This window comes from Pantherophis guttatus, chromosome 9, assembly GCF_059756535.1.
Source record: "Pantherophis guttatus breed Tessera chromosome 9, ASM5975653v1, whole genome shotgun sequence".
Lineage (NCBI taxonomy): Eukaryota > Metazoa > Chordata > Lepidosauria > Squamata > Colubridae > Pantherophis > Pantherophis guttatus.
The window spans coordinates 22,371,747-22,399,089 of record NC_142071.1 but is presented as its reverse complement, the minus strand read 5'-3'; the positions used below and the strand labels follow the sequence as shown (position 1 = coordinate 22,399,089).

General features: G+C 41.3%; 1 protein-coding gene across 4 annotated transcripts in view; it reads left to right on the top strand.

Annotated features, from left to right (window-relative positions):
- Positions 1-15,151, top strand: part of ZBTB44 (zinc finger and BTB domain containing 44) — a 30,449-nt gene extending 15,298 nt beyond the window's left edge. For 3 of the 4 annotated variants that reach the window (XM_034421975.3, XM_087875675.1, XM_087875676.1), the window contains 4 exons: positions 4,819-4,903; positions 6,528-6,691; positions 7,748-8,048; positions 9,937-11,728. In XM_034421975.3, the coding sequence (XP_034277866.1) occupies positions 4,819-4,903; positions 6,528-6,691; positions 7,748-8,048; positions 9,937-10,219 (833 nt within the window). In that variant the 3' untranslated portion in view covers positions 10,220-11,728. Of the gene's footprint in view, positions 1-4,818; positions 4,904-6,527; positions 6,692-7,747; positions 8,049-9,936 lie in introns of all 4 variants that reach the window. The other variant, XM_034421976.3, reaches the window with a different exon arrangement.
- The last annotated feature ends 12,192 nt before the right edge of the window (positions 15,152-27,343 follow it).

The window sequence follows — 27,343 nt, the reverse complement described above, 5'->3', positions numbered from 1 at the left end:
CGGGAATTCAGGAAATAAATTTCCAGTGATTCATTATTGGAGCAGTGTAACATAGACTTAATTGTGTGAAATAAGGACAAGGCCTTTTTAATGACTTATCAAGGAAACAAATGGCTAAATTCAGTTGCTAAGAGGGAAAGTGTAGTCCTAAAGTTTAAGAAAAACTCCTCCCGCTTAGTGGAACACTAAGGTTTCTAAGCAAAAGGCCGGTCTCAGCTTCATTCTTAATTTCTACAGGTGTCTATGGTTTTGGAATGGATCTTTTAAGCAATTTTAGAAAACAAAATGGTAGTTATCTGCTTCCCAGTTTTGTGGGTGTGCCTGTTTGGAAAGATGACAAATATAAAATGGAGACACATGAGTTATCCTGGCATGGGATGAGACTAGAAGGGGATGAAGGTAGCATCCTTGGTATGTAAATCAGGGCTTGTAATATCTACCAGGGCAGCTATTGTAGCCATTCTTAACTAGTTAGATTAGATCATCCACAGCATTTCTCAAAATATCAAATGAACCTACCAGGCCAGAAATATTGAGCACCATGTCTTGTATAATGATTACTTACTTCACTGCATCTTCATTTAGAGGAATATTACAGTATTTTTTTTAAGTATGATAGTCATTTCTAGAGTAGAAAAGGTGAGAAGATGCAAATCGAAATCAATTAAAGAGCAAATTTCTTTTGTTCCTAATTAAAAACACCAATTTCCATCATTACTTTGTGATTTACAATAAATCAGAAAGTGTTTGCCAAATAATTAAAACAATTTAGATAGAATATAATGCACAATATTTTAATGAAGCACGTTTATAAAACCAAAACAATTTTTGGTGATTTCTGTTTTGTTTTATTTATACGTAACACAAGTAATAATTTATAAATAATAAATACTTGATTTATTAAATCATTTAAGTATTCACAGTAAGTAATCCTTCAAACTCAGCACTGGGCATCACTTTTTAAAAAAAAAAAGTTGGCATAATTAAGTAGAATTTCTTGTTGGATGATTAAAAGCACAATAAACAGCTTCTTGAAGTTTTTTTCTTTTAAACCTCAGTGCATTAATAAACTATACAAAGGAGGAAATCAACTGCAGAAATCTATCTATGGAGCTCAATCATAGCTTTTTAAATGAAGTTAATTTGTTAAGCAAAAGCTTGGAACAATGTTCTCACAGTAAACAAAAACCCTCCAAAATGCTTTTTATCAACAGAAACATTTTTTGATTTGTAAACAGTCAAAGATTATTTAATACACTGATATTGTTGAATATAGTTTATAAACACTTTGTATGGTAAAACTAATACTTTGGGATACCAAAGTAAGGAAATCAGGCATGTATTTCAAATGTGTTTACCCAAATATCATTCCTTATCAAAAGACCATCTCACTAAACATCTCAAACCTGCCATGTTTATTACTATTTTTTTTAAAAAAATCCATATAGTAAGTGGACCATTGGTGTTGATTAAAAATCCAAGACATTTGGCATTTTTATGTTATATAGGTAGCATGGTGAACAAAATGTCACTGTGCATCTTTCCTGATCAGTTCGGCAGAATGTGTGCAAAAATAATGCAGGCTTTGGCCATTGCATAGGGATGCCAAGTGAATTTTTTCATTTGCATGAAGATCAAAGGACGCAATGGGGTTCCAGCTGCAAAACTATCAATACAGAGCTGGGACAAACAACATGTTTGATTTTCATGCTCCTTTGTTCATTTGCATTATTCTGTCTGAAGATGCAGGAACTTAAAAGTGGTATGAGTGTTGACAGTTTCCTGGGACATCAAATAGTTTTAGACAAGTTGCTGGTTGCATCAAAAGAAAGTTCATTGATGAAAAGGACTCCTTTGTAAGCAGTAGTTTAGTCCAAAAAGTAGCTGCAGTAAAAATTTAGCAGCCCCAGTTTGTTTTTTTTCCCCACTTCTGATCCTTTTAGGGATGCTCTTCCATGGGGATTGGTTTATTTCAATTTTTTGTAGGACGTTTGAGTCTTTTTTTTTTATTGATGCATAAAAATGTTTCAAATGCTACATTTATTAGAGAAGAAAAGAGTGATTGGGCTTGCTTTGCTCCACTGTATGGATACATGAACAGAAAAAAGATCACCCATCAGCTTGTCACTCAATGCGTTGGGAATTTAGCCATCACTAGGATGCATTTTATCTTCATTATATTACATGAAATGGAATACCTTTACCAATATAACTTCTAGATTGTTATTTGTTTGGATGTTTTAATTTCTCCACCAGCATTTAGCAGGTTAGACCTGTTGACTTATATAGTCAACAGGTCCAACTCAGGTTTTATGATTTGAAAGTACATCTCCATCCCCATTCTCTTGCAGCATATTTTGCTGGCATCTCATTTACACATAATTAAAGGTCATATGATAAGACTTTATAAATACTGTTTTGAGTGCAACTGGAGATATACACATACCGTCTAGTTGTTTTCAATCAGTTTTGACAGTACCCTTAATATTTAAATTATAATATGCCAACATATGCCTTATGCTATAAGGCTTTTGATTCATGTAGCAACATTTAGATGAACTTCAGAAAAACTAAGCAAAGTCAAACCATGAATGAATCATGAAGTCCATGAATTGAACCACCAGAAAATTCAAGGCTATACAGAGAGGTTTTTAAAAAATTTGGAGGAGAGTATTGTTGGTAACAGAAATTAAATGGTCTTGATTGTGTAGTGATCAGGATTCAAGTTTGGCTCAAGGAAGCCTTTTCTTCTTCTTCTTTTTAAATCTAAAATAATCTGCTATAACCAGCAGTAGCTTCTGGCACAAGGATCCTTCCAATTGTGTGCCTTTGACAATCCTTTAAATGAAGGCGCCTGGAACTGGAACCCACAATCATGTTTTGGAGATACTTGTTTCATTACTGGACAATTGTCCTTTCTTTCCCTCATTGTTTTCTAAAGCAGTCAGATACTGATGGAGAACAACAGCATATTACAGTTAAACAGAAGTCAGTGCCTTAAATTGATGCTGGTTTCTTTTTCGTAGATTTCAAACACTAAAAACAATATTTCCAGCCCTAATGATTTTTCAGTGTCATACTGGAAACCTATACCCACAGAATTCTGTAAATATCCAGGTCGCCACAGCTTTCAATTTTTGAACACAGTTAAACACAAGTTACTTTAGCAATTCCAAACAATGTAAGTAGCCTCATATTGATCGTGATCGTACTGACTCAGAAATAAATTCCAATGAATTAAATGGGACTTCTAGTTCTGTTTGTAGCCATGAGTTAATAACAAATCAGTCAAGTCCTGATTCCTTAGAAATAGCAGCAGAGCTGTCTCTCCTAAAAAACTGGATGTATGTGGTTTAAGGTATCACACACTCAGAATCCAAAATAGGAATCTGCTTTGAAATTTTGTTTCCAGTAAATGACATGTCCAGTAAAAAGACCTCCTAGGCTGTCCTGGTAGTCCTCGACATACAACGGATTGCTTAGTGACCGTTCAAAGTTAACGACACTGAAAAATGTGACTTACGACCGTTTTTCACAGTTACCACCATTGCAACATCCCAGTGGTCACATGATCGGAATTCAGATGCTTGGCAACTGGTTCGTATTTATGATTGTTGCTGTGTTCCAAGATCATGTGATCCCTTTTTGCAATCTTCTGACAAAGCAAAGTCATTGGGGCAGCCAGATTCACTTAATTGGGTTACTCACTGATCAACTGCAGCCATTCACTTAACAACTGTGGCAAGACAGGTCGTAAAATGGGGCAAAACACATTTAACAAATGTCTCATTTAACAACAGAAATTTTGGACTCAATTGTGGTCATAGGTCGAGGACTACCTGTACTATATTGAGGGAGTAATAATCTCACCACATTTAACAAATCTTCCTCCATCACCTTTTCACCATTCCCGATGATATAGTTTTGAAATGGCTTCAGTACAGATGAGTAGAAACACAATACTAACGAATGATGCACGTTTAACTGACAGCAAATCCTCGTGTTTTCCATTAATTTTGCTTTAGACACACACTACTTCAGTTAGGACTCTGGGATGTATTGAGCTATAAACAACACAAATCTGGCACCAATACTGGGGAAAAGTTATGAAGAATGTGAGCTTTGCAATTACTTGTTTCTGCCTCTGTGCACTGTACTGTTTAGCCCAGGGGTCTGCAACCTTAAACACTCAAAGAACCATTTGGACCCGTTTCCCACAGAAAAGAAAACACCAGGAGCCACAAAACCCTTCCCATGCCTGACTATTTCTTGAGCAGCCACAAAACTAGTATATGTAGTTGAATTAAGTGTTCTGTTTTCCTTCTGAAACTTTTCTTGGATTTATCCATGGTTGGCCTACCGGGGTTGAAAAGCTCAATAAATCACATGCCGGCGGGTGTCGCACATTGCCGGTTGTGACGCATATTTTGAATGACGAGCCACAGCAGAGGGGTGAAAGTGCCACATGCGGCTCCAGAGCCGCAGGTTGCTGACCCCTGGTTTAGCCTGTTTTACATCCTTCCCTGGGCATTGTTTAAACAATAAGCTGGCTTTTTAATCACAGTCCTGCCACCACTTAATGTGTATCTAAGTGTTCTTCCAACTGAAAAATATCCTGAATCCAAATAGGCCAAATTGATTAAAGTTTGCTCTTTATAAATTATGCAGATTGCTCTACATCATTATCCTATTGGGTTATAATGGAATTCTTAAATTTGGCAGCAAGATAACTTGTGAAGAGGATGTGGAAAAAAAAAACATTACTATGGTTCCATTAAACTGTAACTTAATGTGTATGGTTTATTTAACTGCCTCTAGGTTCAATAGATGAAGGTGTCACTGAAGGATTACCAACACTCCAGAGTACTTCTGGTGGGAATATCCATGTGGAAGATGATGACCGGTACGTATAAATATAGTACACAAAGCATTCTGCAGAACAGCCTTCTTCATTTTGTCTCTTAGGGTTCCTAGAATTTCCAGCCAGTAGAGTAGTTGGCCATGCTACCAAGCGTTGCAATCCCATGACATATGGACAGTGTTGGGCTGGAAGAAAGTGATGTATAACACCTGAACTAGATCCTTATAGATAGATTGCTGTGTTGAGTCATCTAAGATGGTGACAAGCATGACAGATCTCCTTTGAATTCAACCATCCCTAGAAAAATGCATGATTTTCTAAACAAGTGGAATTCAGAGCCAGCGGCCAGTCATGAGATCAAAGACACGAGGTTCATGAACACAAGTTCCAGTGTTCACTATCCACACTGCCTGTCACCAGGCTATTTTTTTACATTCCTAAGCAGAACAAGGAATTCTCAAGCTGGAATACTACTTAGACATAAGAGTTTTTTAGGTGACCTTAAGGTGGTCACTGTTTCTGACAACCTAGCTTCCAAAAAAAAGATAATATTTGTAGCTCAGAGTTGAACTGGGGGGTCCTTGATGGTCTCTGAGTTTGGTTCTTTTCTTACAGGCATTGAAGAAAACGAAGTCTCGAGAACATCAAGCACCCCACAATCTAACTTCCTTTTCATATACATGTTCGGTTTTTACGCATACACCATGGTGTGCAATACCACAAATATATAGTTGCAGAGTGGTTAAAGTGGGAATTAGCAGAACAGAGTAAATCTGGGCTTGTATGTAGTCCACATTAGGGACATACTTTCAATCAAGTACATACCCACTTTTTTAAAATACAAGTGAATATCTACCAAAAAGATTCAGAGGTAGATTAAGTTTAACATGTTAAAAGATTTGATGTGGCCAATGAGTGGTTTTTTTAAAAAAAGCAAAAGCATAACACTTGTGCAGGATCTGGATTGTTTAAACAGCATTATCTGGAATAGATATGACTGTATAGCATTATGTGCCCACAAAAGATTTCTGACCTTTCCAAATGTACACCAGTTTAATATCATTCAAGTATCAGCTGTTGAAATGATTATTATAACCAGTATTTTATACCAGGTTCACTGTAATGGTATTTTCATCGCAACTCTTTATTTTCATACACTGACCCATCTCTTTCCTCAAGACTTCCACTTTGTTTAAAATTTTCAATCAGTCAGAATTCAGTCATTTAATATGGTTTAGTAAAGTTCGTTTTTGTTGTATTGTTATCTGTTCGCAAAAAGGAGAAGTCACAACTTACTGATGTTGGCCTTCGTACACATTAAGTTCTTCCCAAGAAGTTAGGATGTCATAGGTATCGATGTAGTGTGTGAGTCCAAGCAGTGTGGCCTTTTGCAAGTAACAGATGGAAAATTTGTCAGTGCACAGATTTTCTAAATGCCATCCAAGATTTCTTGGTAGGTCATCCAGTGTAACCACTGGAACCACCGTGGCTGCCATAATCTTTCAACTTCCTTTTTCAGAACTTGATATTGGTAATCTCCAATTCTTTGTCTTTGATCCTAACGTCATCATTATTGTCTTTTTGAAATATATGTATGTTGTATTTTGTACACCTGACTTTTTTCCTCTTGATCTGCTACTAAAAGAGTTCTTATTTGCTTCTTCAGACTGGAGAATGTCCAATACCCTTACCAGCTCTATATTGCTCCTACAACCAGTAGCACAGAGAGACCTAGCCCAAATGGTCCCGACAGACCTTTTCAATGTCCAACTTGTGGTGTTCGATTCACCCGAATTCAGAACTTAAAACAGCACATGCTCATCCACTCAGGTAAGAATATCTCTTGGTCTACTTCCCAAAGGTATAGTTTAAACAGGAACCTATAGAGGTAGTCCTCATTTAGCAACTGCCTCGTTCAGTGGCAGTTCACAGATCTAGCTTCACGGCTCTGTAAAGTCAGACTGTAAGCACAGTTACACTTTCACTTCGTTGCACTTTCACCTCTTTGGTTAACGACCGGGTTGCCGGTCCCAATTGTGGTTGTTAAATAAGGATTACTTGAATGTTTTGAAGCAACGTATGGCTCCTTACTGCAAGAATGCAATAAAATAGAAGAAAAAAATCAGCTTTGATTTCTGGAAAGCAGAATGTTGCACATGAATTTTTTTCTAGATATAAAAACATGGTAACAAATACAGCAGACCTGGTTTCAACCTTTGTGTGTTTCTCTTATTCTGTTGAATCCTGGCTTCATGCAATATAGGAAGGATGTTTTACATAAATATAAGATTTTCTCCTCTTTAAAAATTATAAAGGAGATATATTTTAATACAGATGAGTTAATAATTGTTCCAGATAAATATGCCATATCTCCCCTGATAGGCCTCTGTATGTTCCTCAGATTTATGCTTCATTCTTTTATTTTTAATCATTAACAAACTTTTAATGTATTTCTTGACTTTGCTTCATACATCACTCCATTTGTGACAACTCTGGGTGGTTTACAAACCCCTGACCCAAGTCGGAATAAAATCTTTAAAAAACCCATTAAACCACAAATTACAACCAATACGATGCACCACTGCTGGGCTTAACATGTTTTCGTCTATTCTTGAGCTGAACAGATGAGCTTTCTCGTTTGTAATAAGAGAACAGTGGTCTGAATAGACTTTGTCTTACTTGATACTCAGTTCAAAGTTTTAAATACTTAGTTTTGGGGAAGTGGCATCCACTGCATGAAAGTTTTGACCGAATTATCCTCTTGTTTTTAGAAGTTTACACACCGCCTCGGTGTAAATAGGCTGACTTGTTGCCAATTAGAAAAGGCTGGAATGTTATTCCCGATGCTTTTCAGTGGTGAAGATTTTCTGTTCCTTCTTCCCGCAGGCATTAAACCATTTCAGTGCGACCGCTGTGGGAAAAAGTTCACCCGGGCTTACTCGCTAAAGATGCATCGCCTGAAGCACGAAGGTAAACGCTGTTTCCGGTGCCAGATATGTAGTGCCACTTTCACTTCCTTCGGGGAATATAAACACCACATGCGGGTTTCCCGGCACATTATCCGCAAGCCTCGGATTTACGAGTGCAAAACATGTGGCGCCATGTTCACCAACTCTGGAAATTTAATCGTTCATCTGAGGAGTCTGAACCATGAAGCGTCAGAGCTAGCAAACTACTTCCAGAGCAGGTGAGGTGCACAAAAAGAAAAAGAAACTGTTAGGGCAACGTACCTTTTTTTTTTTTTTTAATTTCTCCCTAAACCCTCTTTTGTATAGGTAGTCCTCGACTTAACAACCATTCACTTAGCGACCAAAGTTACAACAGCATTGAAAAAAGTGACTTACGGTTGATCCTCGTACTTAGGACCGTTGCAGCATCCCCAGGGTCACATCGCCAAATTTGGGCACTCGCTTGACATTCAGCATGTGGTCGTACCATCCTGGGGGTGGGGGGTATCACATGAGCTCCATTTCCAACCAAAGTCAATGGGGGGGGAGCCAGATTTGCTTAACGACCGTGTGATTCATTTAACAGCTGCAGTGGTTTGCGTAACGAACATGGGGGAAAAGGTCATAAAATCCGGCGTGACTCAATAAACAGCCGCCTTGCTCTTAGCAAAGGAAATGCTGGCCCCAATTGTGATTGTAAGTCAAGGACTACCTGTACTATTTCACCGCAACCTGTAGTATCCTTTTCTGTCAGGTTGCCAGGTTTATTGCAGTCCCGGGCAGAACTCAAGTCTTATCCATCATGGCACCCTTAAGTTGTGCTGGTTTCCATTTTGTGTAATCTGCAGCCAACTCGGTTAAGGACATTTGGTCAGAAACTAAAATGAACCCAGCACATTTAGAGTATACCATGTTACATTGTGGCCCTGCCTTGTGTCAGTGTTTTGAACATTTATCTGACAGTGTAGATACGGATTTCAAATAATCAAACGAATAAGCTGCTTTTAGATTGCTGTGCATTAATACCTTATTTTCCTATCCAGGTGGGGGGGGGGGGGAAATAGCTTTCCTGGCAATAATCTTCCTTTCTTGCTTTTCTTTTCTCAATTGCTCTATAATAACTGCATCCAAAAGCAGTGAAGCAGCCAGAGTATGGTTTGAAAAGCCTACTTATCCTTAAATCCTACTTGATGAAGGAGAACGAAATGCAGCTAAACTGAAGTAGGCAGTCAGACCAGTTTAGAAAGAAAGAGCACCACCAACATTGACCTTCATAGATGTTGGATCCTTTGGAAGCAGAACCTTAAAATTGCTTTATTTTACCTGGACTAAGCTCAGTGGAACCGAAAAGCCAACCAATCATAGAAACGTTTCCTTTGCCCGTTTTAAATTTATCAGCTTTGTGTTAAACTGCCACCCAACCTTAAATTTATTCTTTTGTGAAGGAGGCTTTTAGTTGGTTAGTCCAGAAGCTTTAAAATTGTTTATATCCATGTTTCCCTGAAAATAAGACCCTGCCTTATATCGTCCACTGACTCACCCCACTTGCACGCCTCGCCCCCAGCCTCCTTTTCACTGTCAGTTGCCTTTAGGAACTTCTTCCTCCAGCAAAGTCAGCAAGGCTTTCCTGAAGGCCTCTGTAGCTGATAACAGAGCTCTGGATCGATCCGGAACTCTGTTATCGGCTATAGGGGCCTTCAGGAAAGCCTTGCCAGATGCAGAAGAAATGGGACGAGGTGTGCAAGGCCTGGCTGCAGCTATCCGAAGGTAAGTAATAGGGCAGCTCCACCCACCCCCTCATCCCCAGCCTAGCTTAATTTTTACCTGTGCACCCTGGAGTGGGTGAGCCCTTAATTAGGGCTTATTTTGGGGGGGATAGGGCTTATATTGGGCGCACGTGTAAAAATCAAGCTAGGACTTTCTTTGGGGGTAGGCCGTATTTTCAGGAAAGCACGGTATATTCCACGTAAATCTAACAGGCATCACAATGCTAGGTTGTGCTCTTGTTTAAATCAGGCAGTTCTCATTTCTTGGCAAAGTAGATACCCTTCAGCTTAGCTGTAATGCTGCAGCTAGCATCAACCCGTATCTTGCTAACCTCTTCCCAACTTTTCACCCCCTTTTCAGTGACTTCCTAGTACCAGACTACTTAAACCAAGAACATGAAGAGACTCTTGGCCAGTACGAGCTAGGAGAGCATGGATTCGAAAGCAGCTCTTCTGTCCAAATGCCGGTTATTTCGCAGGTCTCATCGACGCAGAATTGCGAAAGCACTTTCCCATTGGGGCCTCTGGGTGGGCTGTTAGAAAAGGAAGAAGAACTGCCGGAGCAGCCAAAAACCATCTCAAGCGCCGAGGCCGGCCGAGAGGAGCTCCCGAAGGCCGGGCTCTCGTCTATCACTATCGAATAAGTCAAAAGTTTGGTTTCGGGTTGGTTTTTTGTTTTTGTTTTTTTGTCTTTTTGGAAAGTGCCTGTGTTTTGGTCTTGTACATTTTAATTTAATTTTCAGGAGGGGGGGCAGAGTGAATGTACCCCTTTCCATTTGATAAGCTATGCTGTTAAAAGCTCTAAACTGCAACAAATGTTACACTATTCTTCACCCCTTAAAACGGTCCCTTGTACGGAAGCATTTGAAAATGCAGAGGAAAGAGTTGGTCAGAATAAGACGGTTAAATTCGAAGAGCAGCCAAGCACACACCAAGTGTAAAATTAGGCCTAATAACTTTTGGCCTTGGTTTACCACCCTAATTTCGCAGTACCTCTCATTAAGGAAAAAGGTATTGATGGCTGTTGAAATTTGTTTTGACTACAGTATCCAGTTCAAGCAATTAAATAACTAGTGTCGTAGATGTTTGATTTTTGTTTTGTTTTTTTAGTTAGAAGGAATCACTTTTAGTCTTTCGGTTCTGTAGCAAGCACATTGTTAAAACCGGATGATTCATTGGCTTTGGCAAAACGGGTGGGGTGGAGTTATCCTCGCCTGTGCTGGCCAATGCCTTTTTAGAATCTTCTCATGCAAATGGCCTTATCCAAAAACTTCATTTTCAGAAGTCGAGCCGTCAAGAAATCCTGATTAACATTTAGCAAATTGGGATGCTAGGAAAGTATAATGAGAAGTGAGTTTACAAAAGTCAAAATGCGCATTGGCGCATTAATGTGCTCTTTTCAAGTTATGCCTGAATGTGTGTGCTATTTACTGCAATTTTATTAGCCTGTTGTTTTTTTTAAGTAAGACGAGCCATTTATTTTCCTTTAGAGGCCGAGTTTCAAATCAGTGAGAGTTGTTTACAAAAGACCTGTTTGCAATGATAAAATGTTCCTATTCTAAATTGTTTATATACCCTTGCCAAGCTGGTTTCATAAAAGCCATTACTCTGACTTCAAGCACAGGTCCAGCAAACAATCACCAAATTATTATTTTCCCCTAAAAGGATTCTAAAGGCAACAAAGGGCATTTACAGGCCAGCAATTTTGGTTTTGTTGCCAGCATCTTATTGGTAAGTCTAAAAACGATATGTAATATTTTATTCCCCTCTATTTGGGTTTGTTTAAACCATCTTTATTTTTTTTAAGGATGAGATTTATGAGGGGGACATAAATAATTTGAATTTCATGTTATCAGACAAAGAATATAATAGAACACAATAAATGGGGGAAATGTTTAAATAACTGTAAAAGCACTGATATTTACACAGTGGTGAATGACGTTTGTGGGAAGCTTTGGAAGTAATAGTTTCAAAGAATTTTTTTTTTTAATTAGCAAATCCACCAAATCCAATGAGACTATTTCTTGCACTTCTCTGCAACTTCTTAAAGGGCTTGATATAATTATTAACAAAGATTAAATTTAAAGTATTTTATGAGATAGGCATAGATTTTTCTTCCAATGAATTTTAATAAAAAAAATTAAGTCACTCTTCCAGATTGATAAAGAAAATGTTTTTAGTAAGGGGTATTTTCAGGTTGGAATGTTTCAAAATATTTATTAAGTAAAATAAAAATCATATCAGGAAAGAGGACATTGGCTACACTATACATACAGTGATTTTACTTATCTAGTAATTATTAAGCTATTTATTTTCTTCCATATATGTAGGATAAAGCTATTTAGTCACACATTTCATTGAGAGAGTCGTCTTAACATCTAAATTAAAATACACAGCTTTTTGGAGATCGGGGGAATCACACTAACATATTAACTGGGTTCCAAGCAAAATAGATGAATGTAAAATAAATACAATAAATATTAAGAAAGGGTTGCAAATGGTTACCTCAGATCTAAACAGCATAGGAAGCAAATCAGTTTAATATGATAGACTTTACAAATTGTCTAGCAAGTATTGTGAGGTTATCTAACCTTGATCCATAGAGACCTTTTTTGACCTACACAGTGCATTTTAGCCCCTACGAGATCAGTAATGGAGAGCAATTTGCTAGTGCAGGTTGTATATTTGGTACATGATGTATATTTAAAATACATTTCAAAAATTAGAGTGCTTTTTGAAAATAACACCAAAACAAGGTTGGCTTCCTGAAATGTAAAAGGTACATTTACAGAAAGGTAAAACATTTGTGTAATTCCTGTCCTACCATGTTGTATTATAGCACCCACAATAATTCCATATCCTGATATATTTTCAGGATTTTATAAAGCTCTGATCCAACTGGGGATTAGTTCACTTTTCTCTCGCCCTCAAAGTGAAACTCTTTCCTTACATAAGTATTTCCGATCTGCAGAGCTACTTGGAACAAAGTCATTTTTTTCAAGTTTTCCCCCTTTGACTCAATATGTGAAGAAGGTAGCCAGGATGACAGGCATGCTTTAGCGAGCAGCGGTCAAAGTGTAGCACGCAACAAGGAAAGTATTCAGAGTCTAAAAGGAGAGGGGTATCAAGTCTTCAGCAACGTACACGTTTAACTTGAAAATATAAACCCTGCTCTATGCACAGCCTATTTTAAGTAAGCAGTGTGGCAAACTGTTCCCGACTCACAGAGCACCCATGGGACTCTTGTTTAGGCCCTGAACGTTTGGATCCTGGCCAGCAGTGGCAGCAAATTACGTTCCTCTCCTTAGCAATTTACTATGGGTGGTTTTCCATCCCTTCCATTCCAATTTGAATTTTCAAGGAGAACTTTTGCATCCCGTCAAGATATCGCTACTGTCTTCCTTGTAGAGAACGATTCATGTAACAGCTTCCAAATGGCCCAGTAGTGAACTTAAAAAGCTCTCTAGATTTTCATGGAATAGAATTTGTCTTGATTTAAGCTTCCTTTTTTTCAAGATACTAAAGAGGGTTTTTTTTTCTATTTGAGGACAGTGCTTGTCAGTAACAGGTGATTACTAGTAAAGCAGGTTAGTATCCGTAATTTAGGCGACACGGTCCTTTAAAGTAGCTAGGATATATATATGCTTGACTATTCAGGTTATCCATCTGTAGTATGGTGCTCCCAGAGTCAAACGTATGCAATTCAAGCTTTTGTACCAATGAATTGGGAGAAAGGCTTATATTCCCATGGAAAGCATCTATTCCCAAATTCAGTTTGGAAAGAGAGATATATTATTTAGTCCTATTTTCTGACTTCTCCCATGGGACACAAAGAGGATAGAAAAGCATGTGCTCATGGCAGACAATTCCATATTTTCTTCAAGATGTTATGAAATATCCATTTTTGGATTGCAAATATTCTATCACCAGCTTCTTATAACTTTTTTTTAAAAAAATCAGTTAATCTCTTTCCTCAGACTGACCAATTTTATGCTCCCAGTTCTAATGCAAATACAACAGTTAATGTCTTTAAGAATAGTTCTAGTTTTGGCACTTATCATTTGTCTGGAAAGTGTAAATGTGAATCTTCTTTTTTTTTTTTTAAAGTAACCAGTGCCGGTGTAGCAAAATATATAAATATATATATTATATTTTATAAAACTATAGTCCCTAGGCCCCAGGTCCCCAAAGAGATTAAAATTGTATTTTTTTAATAATGCAAAATTTTGAATAATGGCGTTGGCCTGTTTGTTTGCTTTTCTTTTTTGGGGAGAGGGTTACTGATTTTTTTCTCACCAGCCTAAAGATGGCAGAGGGCTAAATCTGAATCCTGGCATCTTAAAGTCTACAGAACATGGCAACCAGGAGTATTTGGGTAGCATTAAATGCAAACAAACTTTTTTCCTTTCTTGCTTGCTGCTTTTCCGCAGACGACAAGGCTTATACTTTTCTGATTTTAATAAAGGCAAAATGAAATAGTGTTCAGTCACTGATCTCAGACCATGTTTTTAAAAAAATCCTGCTTAGGACCTATCATACTTTGCAAATTATCGTCTGCTGGCAAGTAGGCAGGCTGATCAATAGAATACAATTGGTATTGTTAAAAGATGCAATTATTTTTTAAAATGCAAAATGTGCCGTTTTTAAAGTTGGCTCTTTTTCTTTAAATTCTCCATATTGTATCAACATATTGCAGCTGCTTTTTCTGGAGTGTTTGGGGACCCTTGAAATGGATGGCACCGTTGTTTCATTTAATATATAATGCTGCATGTTGCTGGTTTATTCTAACTACAAGCCCTAGAGAGAGTATTTCCTGGCCCAGCATCTGCAGGCCTGTCTTGTCTCTGGGCTGTTAAAAAAACCGTAAAGGGAAGGAGATAAAGCTGTCGTTAGAAGACTGAATCCATTCTTAAAGGGCCATTCTAGCATGTGACTTTACCTACCTTCCCCTTTAACTGTGCCAGTCCTTGGTCACCAGTCACATCTCATTCAAAAAAAAATTTTCCCCCACTGTCTGTGCTGACCGTAGCTAAGCTTTTTAGCATGTTGATTGACTTAATGGGAAGAGAAATGTTTTGGGTTTTTTTTTAAATGTTGAAATACACTTTACATTTTATATACTATATCTGGCTATTAGTATTTTTAAGGAACCCATAGTTCTTGGTGGCTATATATATATATATATTTTTGTGACTTTTTGTAAACTAAAGTGCCGTTTCACTGTTACAATCATTTTTAGAGTTCTTGTAATCAATGTGAATATCATGGTTTTTTCAAGATTTGTTCTGAACCTGTAGTGTTTGCTTTTGTGATTCTCTGTGTAATGTATATATTATGTATAGTTACCTTGTACTGAAATATTAGCTTGTTTGATATAAGATGAATATGTATTGGGTACCTTTTTTGCTAGCCTGGTTGTTTAAACTTTAAAAAAAAAAGCCTTCAAAATTTTAAAAAAGCGATTGATCCCATTATAAGACAAAAATGGAGCAGAAAGAAAAGCTAGTTTTGAGTGTCTTTGGATAGAAACACAATGCTAAGATTTTTCATTAAAACATTAATGTTTTACGGAGTAAGTATTTCTGTCCTGCAGCATTATTTCTTCGTCATGTCACAGCTGATTTTCAGTAACAAAAAGAAGTGCCTAGACTTCCTATAAGGCTGGAACATTGTATGCCATTAAGGCCAGCCTGTCATTGTACTAAGCCAGTGTTTCAACTTTGTAATGTTGAATGAATGCAATCAGTCTCAACCTTGACAACTTTTAAGATGTGCAAATTTCACCTCCCAGAATTCCCCAGCCAGCATGTTGTTGCCAAGGTTGAGAAACACTGAACTCCTAGCTGAGCGAGTTTTCAGGGTGAATAGAAAGAGAAATTACATATATAAGGTAGACCTTAAAAAGCAAATATGTTTTCTGCTTCCTCTACAGACGGTTTGAAATGCTTCTGTATAGAGTTCTTGGAGTCAAGGACTCTGTTTGGATTGTCAAATTATCCAAATTAGCATCTCTTTAGGGTACCAGTCCCCTATACCTGTGGCCTATAGTCACATAGAGCCAGTTTGATGTACCCTGTTTTCCCCAAAATAAGACATCCCCTGATAATAACAAGCTTGGTGGCTCAGCAGATTGATAGCATTGTGATTAGCACGAGCTGCCTGCAATTACTGTAAATTCGAATCTCACCAGGCTCAAGGTTGACTCAGCCTTCCATCCTTTCTAAGGTAGGTGAAATGAGGACCCAGTTTGTGGGGGCAATAAGCTGACTTTGTATAAATATACAAAAGTATGAAGGCTATTGCTTAACGCACTGTAAGCCGCCCTGAGTCTCCGGAGAAGGGCGGCATATAAATCAAATTTTAAAAAAAAAGCCCAATCGGGCTTTTGAGTGCATGGCAATAAGGCCAAGCGCTTATTTCAGTGTTCAAAAAAAAATGTAAGACAGGGTCTTATTTTCAGGGAAACACAGTAGTGGCTGAAGCATTAAAGGCTAGAAGCACAGAGACTATGAGTTTTAGTCCCATTTTTGGCATGAAGCTAACTGGATGACTTTGGGCCAGTCACTTTTTCTTTGCCCTGGGAAGGAAGCAATGACAACCATTTCTGGAAAACCTTGCTCAGAAATCTCCAGGCAGTGGCCAGGAGTCAACATTGATTCAAAGGGAGGGGGATCAGTTATGAATTTGCTTGCTTCTGAGTAAACATACATGGAATTGGACAATGCAGCAATAGTTTTGTTCAGTCTCCTGTTTACTCTTTTTGAGTAGACGTATCTCAGAATTTATCCTAAATGTGAAGTAAAGTTTGTTTTATTTTTAAATTATTAGTTGAAAGCAAAAGCCAGTTTGGTCTAGTGGTTAAGGCATTGCTAGAAAGCCGGAAATTGGACATTCTACTCCCACTTTAGGCATGAAAGCCGGCTGGGTGACTTTGGGCCAGTCCCTCTCTCTCAGCCCAAGCCATCTCACAGGTTTGTTTATTGTGGGGAAAATAGGAGGAGAAAAGCATATGAAGCATGTTTTGTCACCTTGAGTTACTTATAAACAACAATAAAAGTGGGATGAAAATCAAACAAGCATACATTTAGGCTTTCTGAGTGACCTCATCATGGCAATACTGTCAAAACGGGCGCTTTCACCCAGTCCCAAGGGCCAGCATTTAAGCGTGTTCGCTCCAAACCAATGACCCTTGGCTTCATTTAATTAGTCCAGATTTTAAACAGCCAGAAACCCAAATTTGGAAAGGCACTTCTGCAAACGGGTTGATTCCTAGCCAGACTCTTTTTCTGCTGCTGCTTTCGTGAACTGCTCTGCACAGAGATGAGCTTGTTCTGTTCTGAGATTCCAGAGCCGCGTGTAAATCATCCCGGGGATACCTTTCTCCCCCCTGGGCCTCTCTCTCCCCCCCCCCACCCCAAGATTTAATAACAGCCCAGTATTCTGCAAGCCCATCAAAAGCACATGCCCTCCACGTGCAGCCAAGATGCTTGAAAGCTTGTCAACAAGAACAATCATCAAACTTAAGCAGCTGATTTAGACAAGCGCAAAAGCACATGCCAAGCCCAGCACAAAGTGCTTTTAATTCCGCACAGACACACACACACACACACACACCTTCCAATAACTTGGCAAATCTTCCCCCCAAGCATCACCTTCATCTAAATGTTTGCCTTTTATAGTCTTGGCGGAGACTCTTCATGTCTCTTCTCTCCTCGCTTTCCCCTCCTATCCCAGAAGGCAGAAATTGATTGCCGTCCAACTGATTCCTTCTCCTTATCTCAGTTATTCGCAGTTGAGAAGAGTCGATCTGGAAAACGTGCTTGTCTCCTGAGCTGGACTCAATATGCATTCGTAAGAAGGGCATGATGCAGAGCACACAGAAACACACAGAGAGAGACACACGTTCCTGGTTCATGATTAGACATGGAAGGAGAAACCTACGTGGCAAATTCAGGAAATGAAATGCTGCCACCTGTGTATTTATAAATATTTTACAGGCCATAACCTTAGGTAAAGATGTAAAAGGATCAGTTGAGCAAGAAATCTTCCTGAAAGTCAAGGATCTTCTCGAAAAGTCTTTTGCTATAACATGTGTCAGGCCTTGCCTTCGCTTTCCATTCACTTTCCCTATAGAGTAGCCAAGAGTTGGCTAGCATGGCCTTTTTTTTTTTTTTTTTTTTTTTTTGAGACCAGACATTGGGAAAGTTATTTTTAATTATGAGACCAGTGGTGGGCTGCTAGGGATTCGAGAGAACCTCTAGCTAAGATTCTATGCAGTTCGGAGAACTCTCAAATCCCACTCCTGGCTGGCCCTGCCCACCCCGCCCCTCCCCTCCCAGGAGTCCCCACGCAGCCTGTTTTGGTGCGCGCGGAGGCTCGGAGGGCAAAAAATGGGCCTACTGGAAGTTTGGGCCCATTTCTGGCCTCCAGAGCCTGGGGAAGCCATTTTCGCCCTCCCGGAAGTTCAAGAAAAATCTGGAGCCCGGGGAAGGCAAAAATGCCCCCCCACACACACACACACCATGGCTGCAACCGGACAGAGAACCCCTTGCTAAAATTTTTGAAGCCCACCCCCTGTACGAGACCTTGCAATTTTGCTTCAGTCACTGAGATCCTAATATCAACCAGTTTGGAGCTGAGCACTACAGAAGATGGATCTTGCTCCTGCTCGTCTCCAACCCAGCTTAGAAAGACCAAGCACCGATGGAGAAACACACCAGAGAAAAAAAAACAACCTGGGATAAGACATTTACCTCATCTGGGAAATTTGCACTCTACCCCAGGAGCGAATTTGGAGACTGTTTGCTCACTGAAGGATCATCGCTGAACATGGCAAGGATCCTACATTTCCAATAAAGTGCCAAAATGGAGAGCTGATCTCTTCTTTGCAAGGCCACTTCACCTTATGCCAAGGGTTTGAGCTGGATGAATAACTGTAATTGTTTATAAAGCCAGCAATCATGCTAATGGGCGATGCCAAATGAGTGCAGAATTGCGAGCGGTTGCAAAGATAGGCTCATGGCTGAACATCCCCACACCGGCACGCGCACGCACAGCTTTCTGACTTGCACACATTCTCAGACACACTCTCTCTCTCTCGTTCTCTCTCTCTCTCTCTCTCTCTCTCTCGCTCGCTCTCTCACACACACACATATGAGCTTCTCGATTTATTATTGCTGTCCAAGTGGAAAAACAGCTGGTCTGGGTTTACTCCTATACAGGCAGAAGATTTAAAGAGAAAACCTGGAAGAAGCTTTCTGGCTGCAACTAGGCAGGAAGGAAAGTCTTTTGAACACGATGGTCCTAAATCTCCCAGCCAGACCTGCTCTTGGCCAAAGATGATAAACATCAGCACAAGAGATGCTGAGCAGAATGTTCAACCTTTCAGCCTGTTCTGGGTTAAAAAAAAAAACAGATATGTGCAGAAGTGTTGACATGTCACAAACATACACACTGACCTGAGAGCTGTGGCCATGTCAGCCAAGGTCTAGTAGTGTTTTTATTTCATTTAGCAACTGAATTATGGTGCTACTCAAATCCCCACTTCCATGTTACTGCATCAGGCTGCTGTGCTATTCCTGTGTAGACCCAACTCTGCCATTAGGCAGAATGCAGCATTTCCGTCAAGGAGATGCTCTGTGATGGGGAAGGAACAGGAGAAGAAAACCTTCAGGTCAGTGGTGAAATCCAATTTTTTTTTACTATCGGTTCTGTGGGCGTGGCTTGGTGGGCATGGTGTAGCTTGGTGGGCGTTGCAGGGGAAGGATACTGCAAAATCTTTATTTCCACCTCACTCCAGGGGAAGGATATTGCAAAATCTCCATTCCCTCCCCACTCTGGGACCAACCAGAGGTGGCATTTGCCAGTTCTCCAAACTACTCAAAATTTCCATTACCGGTTCTCCAGAACCTGTCAGAACTTGCTGGATTTCACCCCTGCTTCAGGTCCCTTCCCTGTTTTCTCTGAACTTCAGGTGCCTTGCATTTCTAAAAAGAAGTTCCCAAGAATGTTTCAAGTAAGATTCCAAAGAGCCTTGTTAGTACAGTGGTCTAAAGCACCCTGTTATTAAGACCAGCTGCCTGCAATTACTGCAGGTTCGAATCTCGCCAAGGCTCAAGGTTGACTCAGCCTTCCATCTTTTCTAAGGTAGGTAAAATGAGGACCCAGATTGTGGGGGCAATAAGCTGATTTTGTATAAATATACAAAAGTATGAAGACTATTGCTTAACGCATTGTAAGCCGCCCTGAGTCTCTGGAGAAGGGCAGCATATAAATAAAAAAAAAATTTTTTTTAAAGAAAGATTCAAGTAACAAAGAGAAGGATCAGGGGTGACATGATAGCAGTCTTCCAATATTTGAGAGTCTGTCCCAAAGGTGCTTTTTCAAAAGGCAACTGGACTTTTGTTTTTCCGTGAAGACGTTTCGCTTCTCATCCAAGAAGCTTCTTCAGTTCTGAACTGTCTGAGCTTCTTGGATGAGAAGCAAAACATCTTCAAGGAAAAACAAAAGTCCAGTTGCCTTTTGAAAAAGCACCTTTGGGACAATTATGACCTGGATGATTGAGAATCACCATAGACATTTGAGAGTCTGTCACCAAGAAGAGGGGACAACCGATTCTCCAAAGCACCTGAAGGCAAGACAAGAAGTAATGGATGGAACCTAATCAAAGAGAAATCTAACCAGTGGTGGGATTCAGCCGGTTCTCTCCTGATCGCGCGAACTGGTGGCGACTGCGGGAGGCACCACCCATCCGCCTAGATGTAATGCGCTACTACTGCACATGCGCAGAGGTGCATGCGAGCAAAGGAAGCGCATGCGTGCTCACATTTGTGAACTGGTAGGGAAGGTAGTTGTGAGTGGTCCAACAATGGAGTCTGTAGAGATTCTCAGTCATCCAGGTCATGGTTGTCCCAAAGGTGCTTTTTCAGGAGGCAACTGGACTTCCTTGTTTTGTTTTTTTCTTTTGAAGATGTTTCGCTTCTTATCCAAGAAGCTTCTTCAGCTCTGACAGGATAGTGAGGAATGGAAGGATTTATATTTCTTGCAGACAGCAGTGTCAGCGTTTCAACGCTGGCATGGAGAGCAGAGGAGAGCGAGAGATAAACTCTGGAACTTTTGCCTGCTAAATCCCTTTGAAGTCAGGTTGTCGTGGAAATGAGGGGAGGGGGCACATTCCTGGGGAATGAAGTCTGAAGAATGACTTGGAAGACAGCCAATGAGAAGCAGAGATTTAGGGATCGGAAAGGGAGGGATTGGGGGGCAAAAGGTCAGTCTTGTCCGCGCGGACTCATGATCCGGTGGCTGTGCTCAATTAAAGAAAGATTTCCTTAAAGATTGGCAGTTTGGAAATTCATTTAATTTTGAGATAGCAATGTAGTCTGACAAGCAGGACATTTGCATCCTTTTAGAGCGTCGCTGAAGCACTTGGAGGTTTATCTGTGTCCTCAGGGTCCAACATGGGAGGTTTTAAAGAAGAGATTGGACAGTCATTTGTCTGGAATGGGATTAGGTCTCCTGCTTGGGAAAGAGGGTTGAACTAAGGAGCCTGGATAGCTCAGCAGACTAATGGATTGTAATTTAATTCCAGCTGTCTGCAATTAGTAAGTTCGAATCTTGCCAGGCTCAAGGTTGACTCAGCCTTCCATCCTTTCTAAGGTAGGTAAATTGAGGACCCAGTTTGTGGGGGCAATAAGCTGACTTTGTAAAAATATACAAAAATATGAAGGCTATTGCTTAACGCATTGTAAGCCGCCCTGAGTCTCCGGAGAAGGGCGGCATATAAATCAAATTAAAAAAAAAACAACTAGTAGATCTCCAAGGTGTGTTCCAACTCTGTTATTCTGTATTCTCTTACCTCCAGCAGCAAAATCCAAATGACTCCCATCTTTTGGATTGTCTCATTTGGCAACTTCCATACCTGTGGAGCACAGCCGGTATTCAGCCGGTTCGGACGAGTTCTGGAAAACCGGTAGCGGAAATTTTGAGTAGTTCGGAGAACCGGCAAATACCGGTTGACCCTGCCCCTGCCCATCCTGCCCCTTCCAAGAGTCCCCACGCACCCCGTTTTGGCTCCCAGGGGGCTGCAGAGGGGTTTAGCCTGTAAGGCTGGTGCACCCAATCAATCTATTCGCTGCCTCCCAGCTAATCAGCTGGGTCTTCTTTTGTTGCCCTGCACAGGAGAACAGAGTTGGAAAGCAGGTTAGTGGGGTGGGGAGGGAATGGGGATTTTGCAGTATCCTTCCCCTGGAGTGGGGAGGGAATGGGCATTTGGCAGTATCCTTCCCCTGCCAAACCAAGCCACGCCCACCAAGCCACATCACGCCCACCAAGCCACGCCCACAGACCCGGTAGTAAAAAAATAGAATCCCACCACTGCTGTGGAGTCCTTGTTGCTTTCTGGGCTTGGTTGTTTTCATGCAGATGTTTCATTGTCCAACTAGGTCACATCTTCAGTGTGCAGCACTGGTGGTATTACCTAGTTGGGAAATGAAATATCTGCAAGAAAACAATCAAGCCCAGAGAGAACCAGGGATCCCACTGTTCAACCCTGAGCTACAAAGCTTCTCTTGTATTGGAACTTCTATATCGAGGAACCCCATCTGGACTTCATGTTCTGTCCCCGTCTCACACACGCACACAAACAGACAGCCGGGGTTTAAATAAACTGGCAGACAACCAATTCTTCCGATAAGAAGCTTGGCAGCAAGCTTGGCAGTAGCTGCTTGCCAAGAACTTTACTCATTAAACAAAATACACACAGTCAAGAATTGTCCAGTTCGTAAAATAAATCCAAGGCCGATAATGTTGTTCCCAAAGATGCAATGTGACTTGATAGTAGTTAGTTTTGTCCATCACAGAGTCTGAATGGCCACCTCACCCCTTTTTATATCCTGTGGGGTGTGGTCCAGTGACTCAGCTTAATCTCTGGCACGCCTTTTCTTCTGCTGTGCGCGCTTATCTCTGCGACGCTGCCGAGGAGCCAGCCAAGACTCATTTCCCTCATCACTGTCCACCTGTGGCTGCGTGGATGTGCTTGGCCCCGGCCCTAACTCTTGCCCTTCTTGCCCGAAGGCATTGCCAGAGAGGAGGATCCTGGAGAGGGAGGCCTTGCCAACTCCTCTCCTTCACTCTAGGAGTCCTCTCCTGCCAATGACACAGGCTCAGGTAACAGAGCCACAACACATGTCAGGGAAAGCTCCTCTACTCATCCAGAGTTAAATCTCACAAATAAAATATAGCTAAAAAGAAGACAGAAAAAGTATAGTTTATGCAGCAATGTACCTTATTCTAAGGCAAGTGTCTTTAGGACATGGAGCGCTCTGAGCCAAATTTCTCTTTTTGTTGCATACCATTTCATGTTCCTTTTGGAGACTCAGCCAAGGAATCACGAGAAGTTTCCTTCTCCAGTTCCAAGTGAAGATTGGCTAAATAGTGGTTGAAAATTCTGAGATTTCGGATTCATAACAGAAGAACAGAGTTGGAAGGTACCTTGGAGGTCTTCTAGTCCAAAACCATTAGTCAAGCAGGACACCCTATACCAGGGGTCCCCAACCTTTGGTTCATGGACCAGCACCGGGCCGTGGCATGTCAGAAACCGGTCCGCACAAACAAGCAAAAGCCCATCAGCAGGATGAAGGCAGCACACAAAACCCCGTCTCCTCCAGTCCGTGGAAAAACCTGGTGCCCAAAAGGCTGGGTATCTCAGGCAAATAGTTGCCCAATCTGTTCCTGAAAGCCCCCATCAAAGTCTGGCCCTTGCCATGGTGATGGTAATCTCAAAACACCTGATTTGGGTAAGTCTTCCCCCCCTCCTCCTCCTCCTCCTCGTCCTCCTCTTCTTCTTCCTCCTCCTCCTCCTCCTAGCATATTCCCACAGGTGCAGAGTCCGCTTTTTGGATCATTGAACACCACTTTGCCTGGTCAGCCGCGTCTCCATAGTGCAGGCCCATGGCTTGCTTATTTTTGTTGATGGTGCCTTGCCATCTCTGTTTTGGATGCCCATGAGATTGTCGGCCATTGACTTCTGGTTGGTAGGCAACCTTGGCCACGGTGAAAGATGCTTCTCTCTGGATATGTCCGTGCCAGCAGAACCGGCTTGCTCTCATTTTCTCTGTAATTGGTGCCACACCAAAATGCTGTCGAATGGTGTCATTTGTGATGTGGTCAAGAAGGGAGATGCCCGATATCCAACGGAGCCTTCGCATTTCCATGGCATGGAAATGGCTTTTGGTCCCTGTTGTTGCTGCCCAGCATTCAGTGCCATTCAGTGCAGCAGGGCGGATGGTTGTCTTGTAAATCTTTGTTGTGGCCTGTCAGTGGTCTGTGCAGTTAGTAGCTGATTCCGACAGTGAGGAGGCTGGTGTGGTGCTGCGCCAGACAATGAGTCAAACAATGAGGAGGCTGGAGAAGATATGGTGCCAGAGGCGGGGATTCCGCCAGGGCCTTCAGAAGCTCCAGAAGCTCCCATAAATGAAGAGGAAGAAGAGGAGGAGTCTCTTCTCGATGCACGAGTGCGCAGAGCTGCCAAAAGGCAGGAGTGGTTCCTCAGGAGGAGGTCTCCTCAAGAGTAAGGCTTGGAGCTAATTGGCCACTCCCTTAGCCTATTTAAGGAAGGACGAGACAGGCAATTTGCAGGGAACAACTTTGTTCACTCTCCTTTGCGTCTTGATCTTAGTTCTCTTATCAGTTTCCTGCAAATTGCTTCTGGGCTTTCTGCCAACCCTAGTAAGATTACGATTACGATTATTTATTCTTTGGATTCTTGTAGGCTGTTAAGAAAGTTAATTAACAGCCTTTATTTGAAAAAGACTGATTTAATTTAGTAAACTAAGGTTTGTACAGACTTTGTATGTACTGCGTTCTTTGTAGTCCGTAGCTGGGGCAGAACAATCTTAGATTTAAGACAGGTTGACATTCGTCTGTCACATAACACACAGGTGAGTTCTCACCAACATACCCAGGCTGCATTCACCCTTGCTTGCACCTCGCCATTGATGTCGCCATTGCCTTGGAGGTGGGATCCCAGATACCGAAAAATGTCCACCTTGGGTAAGACTGTTCCTAACTAAAACCAACTGTAAATTTCTGACTTAGGTCTAACGTTTTGACTCATTAGGACTCTTTTCCAATGCACTATCTCCACCTGTCTGCATCTTAAACCAAAAAAATGTTGGCTGTATTTTTGAAGGGACTTCTGTACATTTTATGAGGGTGGAGGGAACGGGATGGAGAGGGGGAAGAGGGGGAAGAGGATAATAATAGAAAGAGAGAAGAAAAATTGTGGAAAGGAATTTGGGTAAATAAAACAATTATTTATTTATTTATTTATCATATTTGTATACCGCCCTACTCCCTGAGGTCTCAGGGCGGTGAACAGCCAAGATAAAAATACAAATAACATACAAAAGTTAAAAGCTATTAAAAATAGATTAAATAATTTGGGCTCAAAAAACAAATTTAAAAGCATCCAATTTATGTAAAACATTTAAAACCCAATTTAAAAGGGAGAGTTAGGCCAGACCAGCCTGCTGGAATAAAAATGTTTTTAGGGTGCGGCGGAAGGTGCGTAAGTCTTGGATCCTCCGTATCTCTGGGGGGAGTTCGTTCCAGATGGTAGGTGCCCCCACAGAGAAGGCTCTCCCCCTGGGGGCCGCCAGTCGACATTGTTTGGCTTACGGCACCCTGAGGAGCCCCTCTCTATGGGAGCGAACTGGTCGGTGAGAGGCTACTGGTGGCAGAAGGCGGTCTCGTAAGTACCCTGGTCCTGAGCCATGGAGCGCTCTAAAGGTGGTAACCAAACCTTGAAGCGCACCCGGAAGACCACTGGGAGTCAGTGCAGCTCACGCAGGAGGGGGGTCACATGGGAGCGCCACGTCGCTCCCATCACCACCTGCGCGGCTGCATTCTGGACCAGTTGGAGCCTCCGGGTGCTCCTCATGGGGAGCCCCATGTAGAGAGCATTGCAGTAGTCCAGGCGTGAGAATTAGAATAATACAATACATTATAGTAGTGTATATATATGATATATTAGAAATATATGTATAAAAGATATACTAGGATAAGAGAGAGAAAATGTATAAGTATGGATTACCGACGCAAAACTGTTGAAAAGAAGAAAGTGTTAATATTTCTTTTTGTGTTTTTTTTTTAAAAACTGTTTAATAAAAATATTTTTTTAAAAGAAAGAAAAGAAAGAGAATCTCAATGCAATGCAAGGTGAATGAATGAAGCGCTTACAGAAAAATGTCCTAGGTTTGTTACCTCCACCGAACACACAAACACAGTCTGGACACCCACCTGCCCGCCCTCTTGTTATTATGTTCTCTCCCCGATTTTGGCCCCCCACCACTCCCTTCTCTCAAATTACAGGGTGGGCTGCTTTGTCTGGGATTTTTTGGGTTCTGCTTCCTTGTCAGCAGATGCTCACTGGCAGCCGTGTGCCAAAACACCCTCCCTGTGGCTATTAAAACCATCTGCTCATTCCAGATGTTCTATCCTCTCACGGTTGGTTGAAATCTCCAGAAAGCAGTCTCTCGCTCTCTTCTGGATTGGGTTGGGATGCTTGCTGATTGGAGCCCCTGCCCGAGAAAAAGAGAAACGGGGGAAGAAACGGATCTCATCCACAACGCACAAAGTTGAAAAAAATGGCTCTAGCAAGAACTAGAGCAAAATGGAGAGCATAGAAGTTGAAGCAAAGCTCTCCCTTCCTATTTCCCTCTGCAGCTTTGTTTCTAACAAGTATTTTGGCAGAAGCCCACCGGTTTTCCTGAATCTCTTGGCTTGGATGCAAGACTGAACAGCTGTGGTGCCTAACAACTCAATCCCCAGCAAAGCACTGGATGCTAACTAGGAGAACCTAAAGCCACCTGCAGATTAAGATCAGGGGTGGGCTTATGGGGGTTCACAGGGGTTCGGGAGAACCTCTAGCTAAGATTCTGTGCAGTTCGGAGAACCCCCAAATCCCACTCCTGGCTGGCCCCACCCACCCCACCCCTCCTCTCCCAGGAGTCCCCACATGGCCCGTTTTGGATGCAGGTAAGTACAGGGCACACGCAGAGGGTGAAAAACGGGCCTACTAGAAGTTTGGGATGGCCGTTTCTGGCCTCCAAAGGACCTCTGGAGCCTGGGGAGGCCGTTTTTGCCCTCCTGGAGGCTCGAGGAAAGCCTCCGGAGCCTGGGGAGGGCAAAAACGCCCCCCCCACCGCCATGCCGTGATGCAGGAGGCTGACTAGGCCATGCCCACCATGGCCACGCCCACCCAGCAACCGGTCAGAGAACCCCTTGCTAAAATTTTTGAAGCCCACCCCTGATTAAGATCCTTAATCTAAGATCCATGGTATAGATCCATGGATAGGTTTCATGGAGTCCTTGAATTTGGATGGAAACAAATACGATTTCCCTAATCGCCAACTGAAAATTAGCTTTTCATTCACTAATGAAAGTCTGCCACCAAATAATTTATCACCTCCAGATTCCAAAAAATGTTAAATTCCATAAATCCCACTGGTAACATAACCTAAAACAGAAAAACCAGAATATCTTTGGTTTTAACGAAGGACTTTTTTTTCTTCCCAACACATAATCAATAATGGTCAACCCAGTTTGCATTTCAGAGGTTCTTTTGTACTCCGTGCGAGCTGCTAACCTTACCAGTCTAAAAATGCTCATGGATAAAAAAAAATAACGGATATTATATTACATTTTGGTTATGTTTAATGTTTTAATAACTGTATTGGAACATACATGATTTCCTTTGTAACACAATCTGC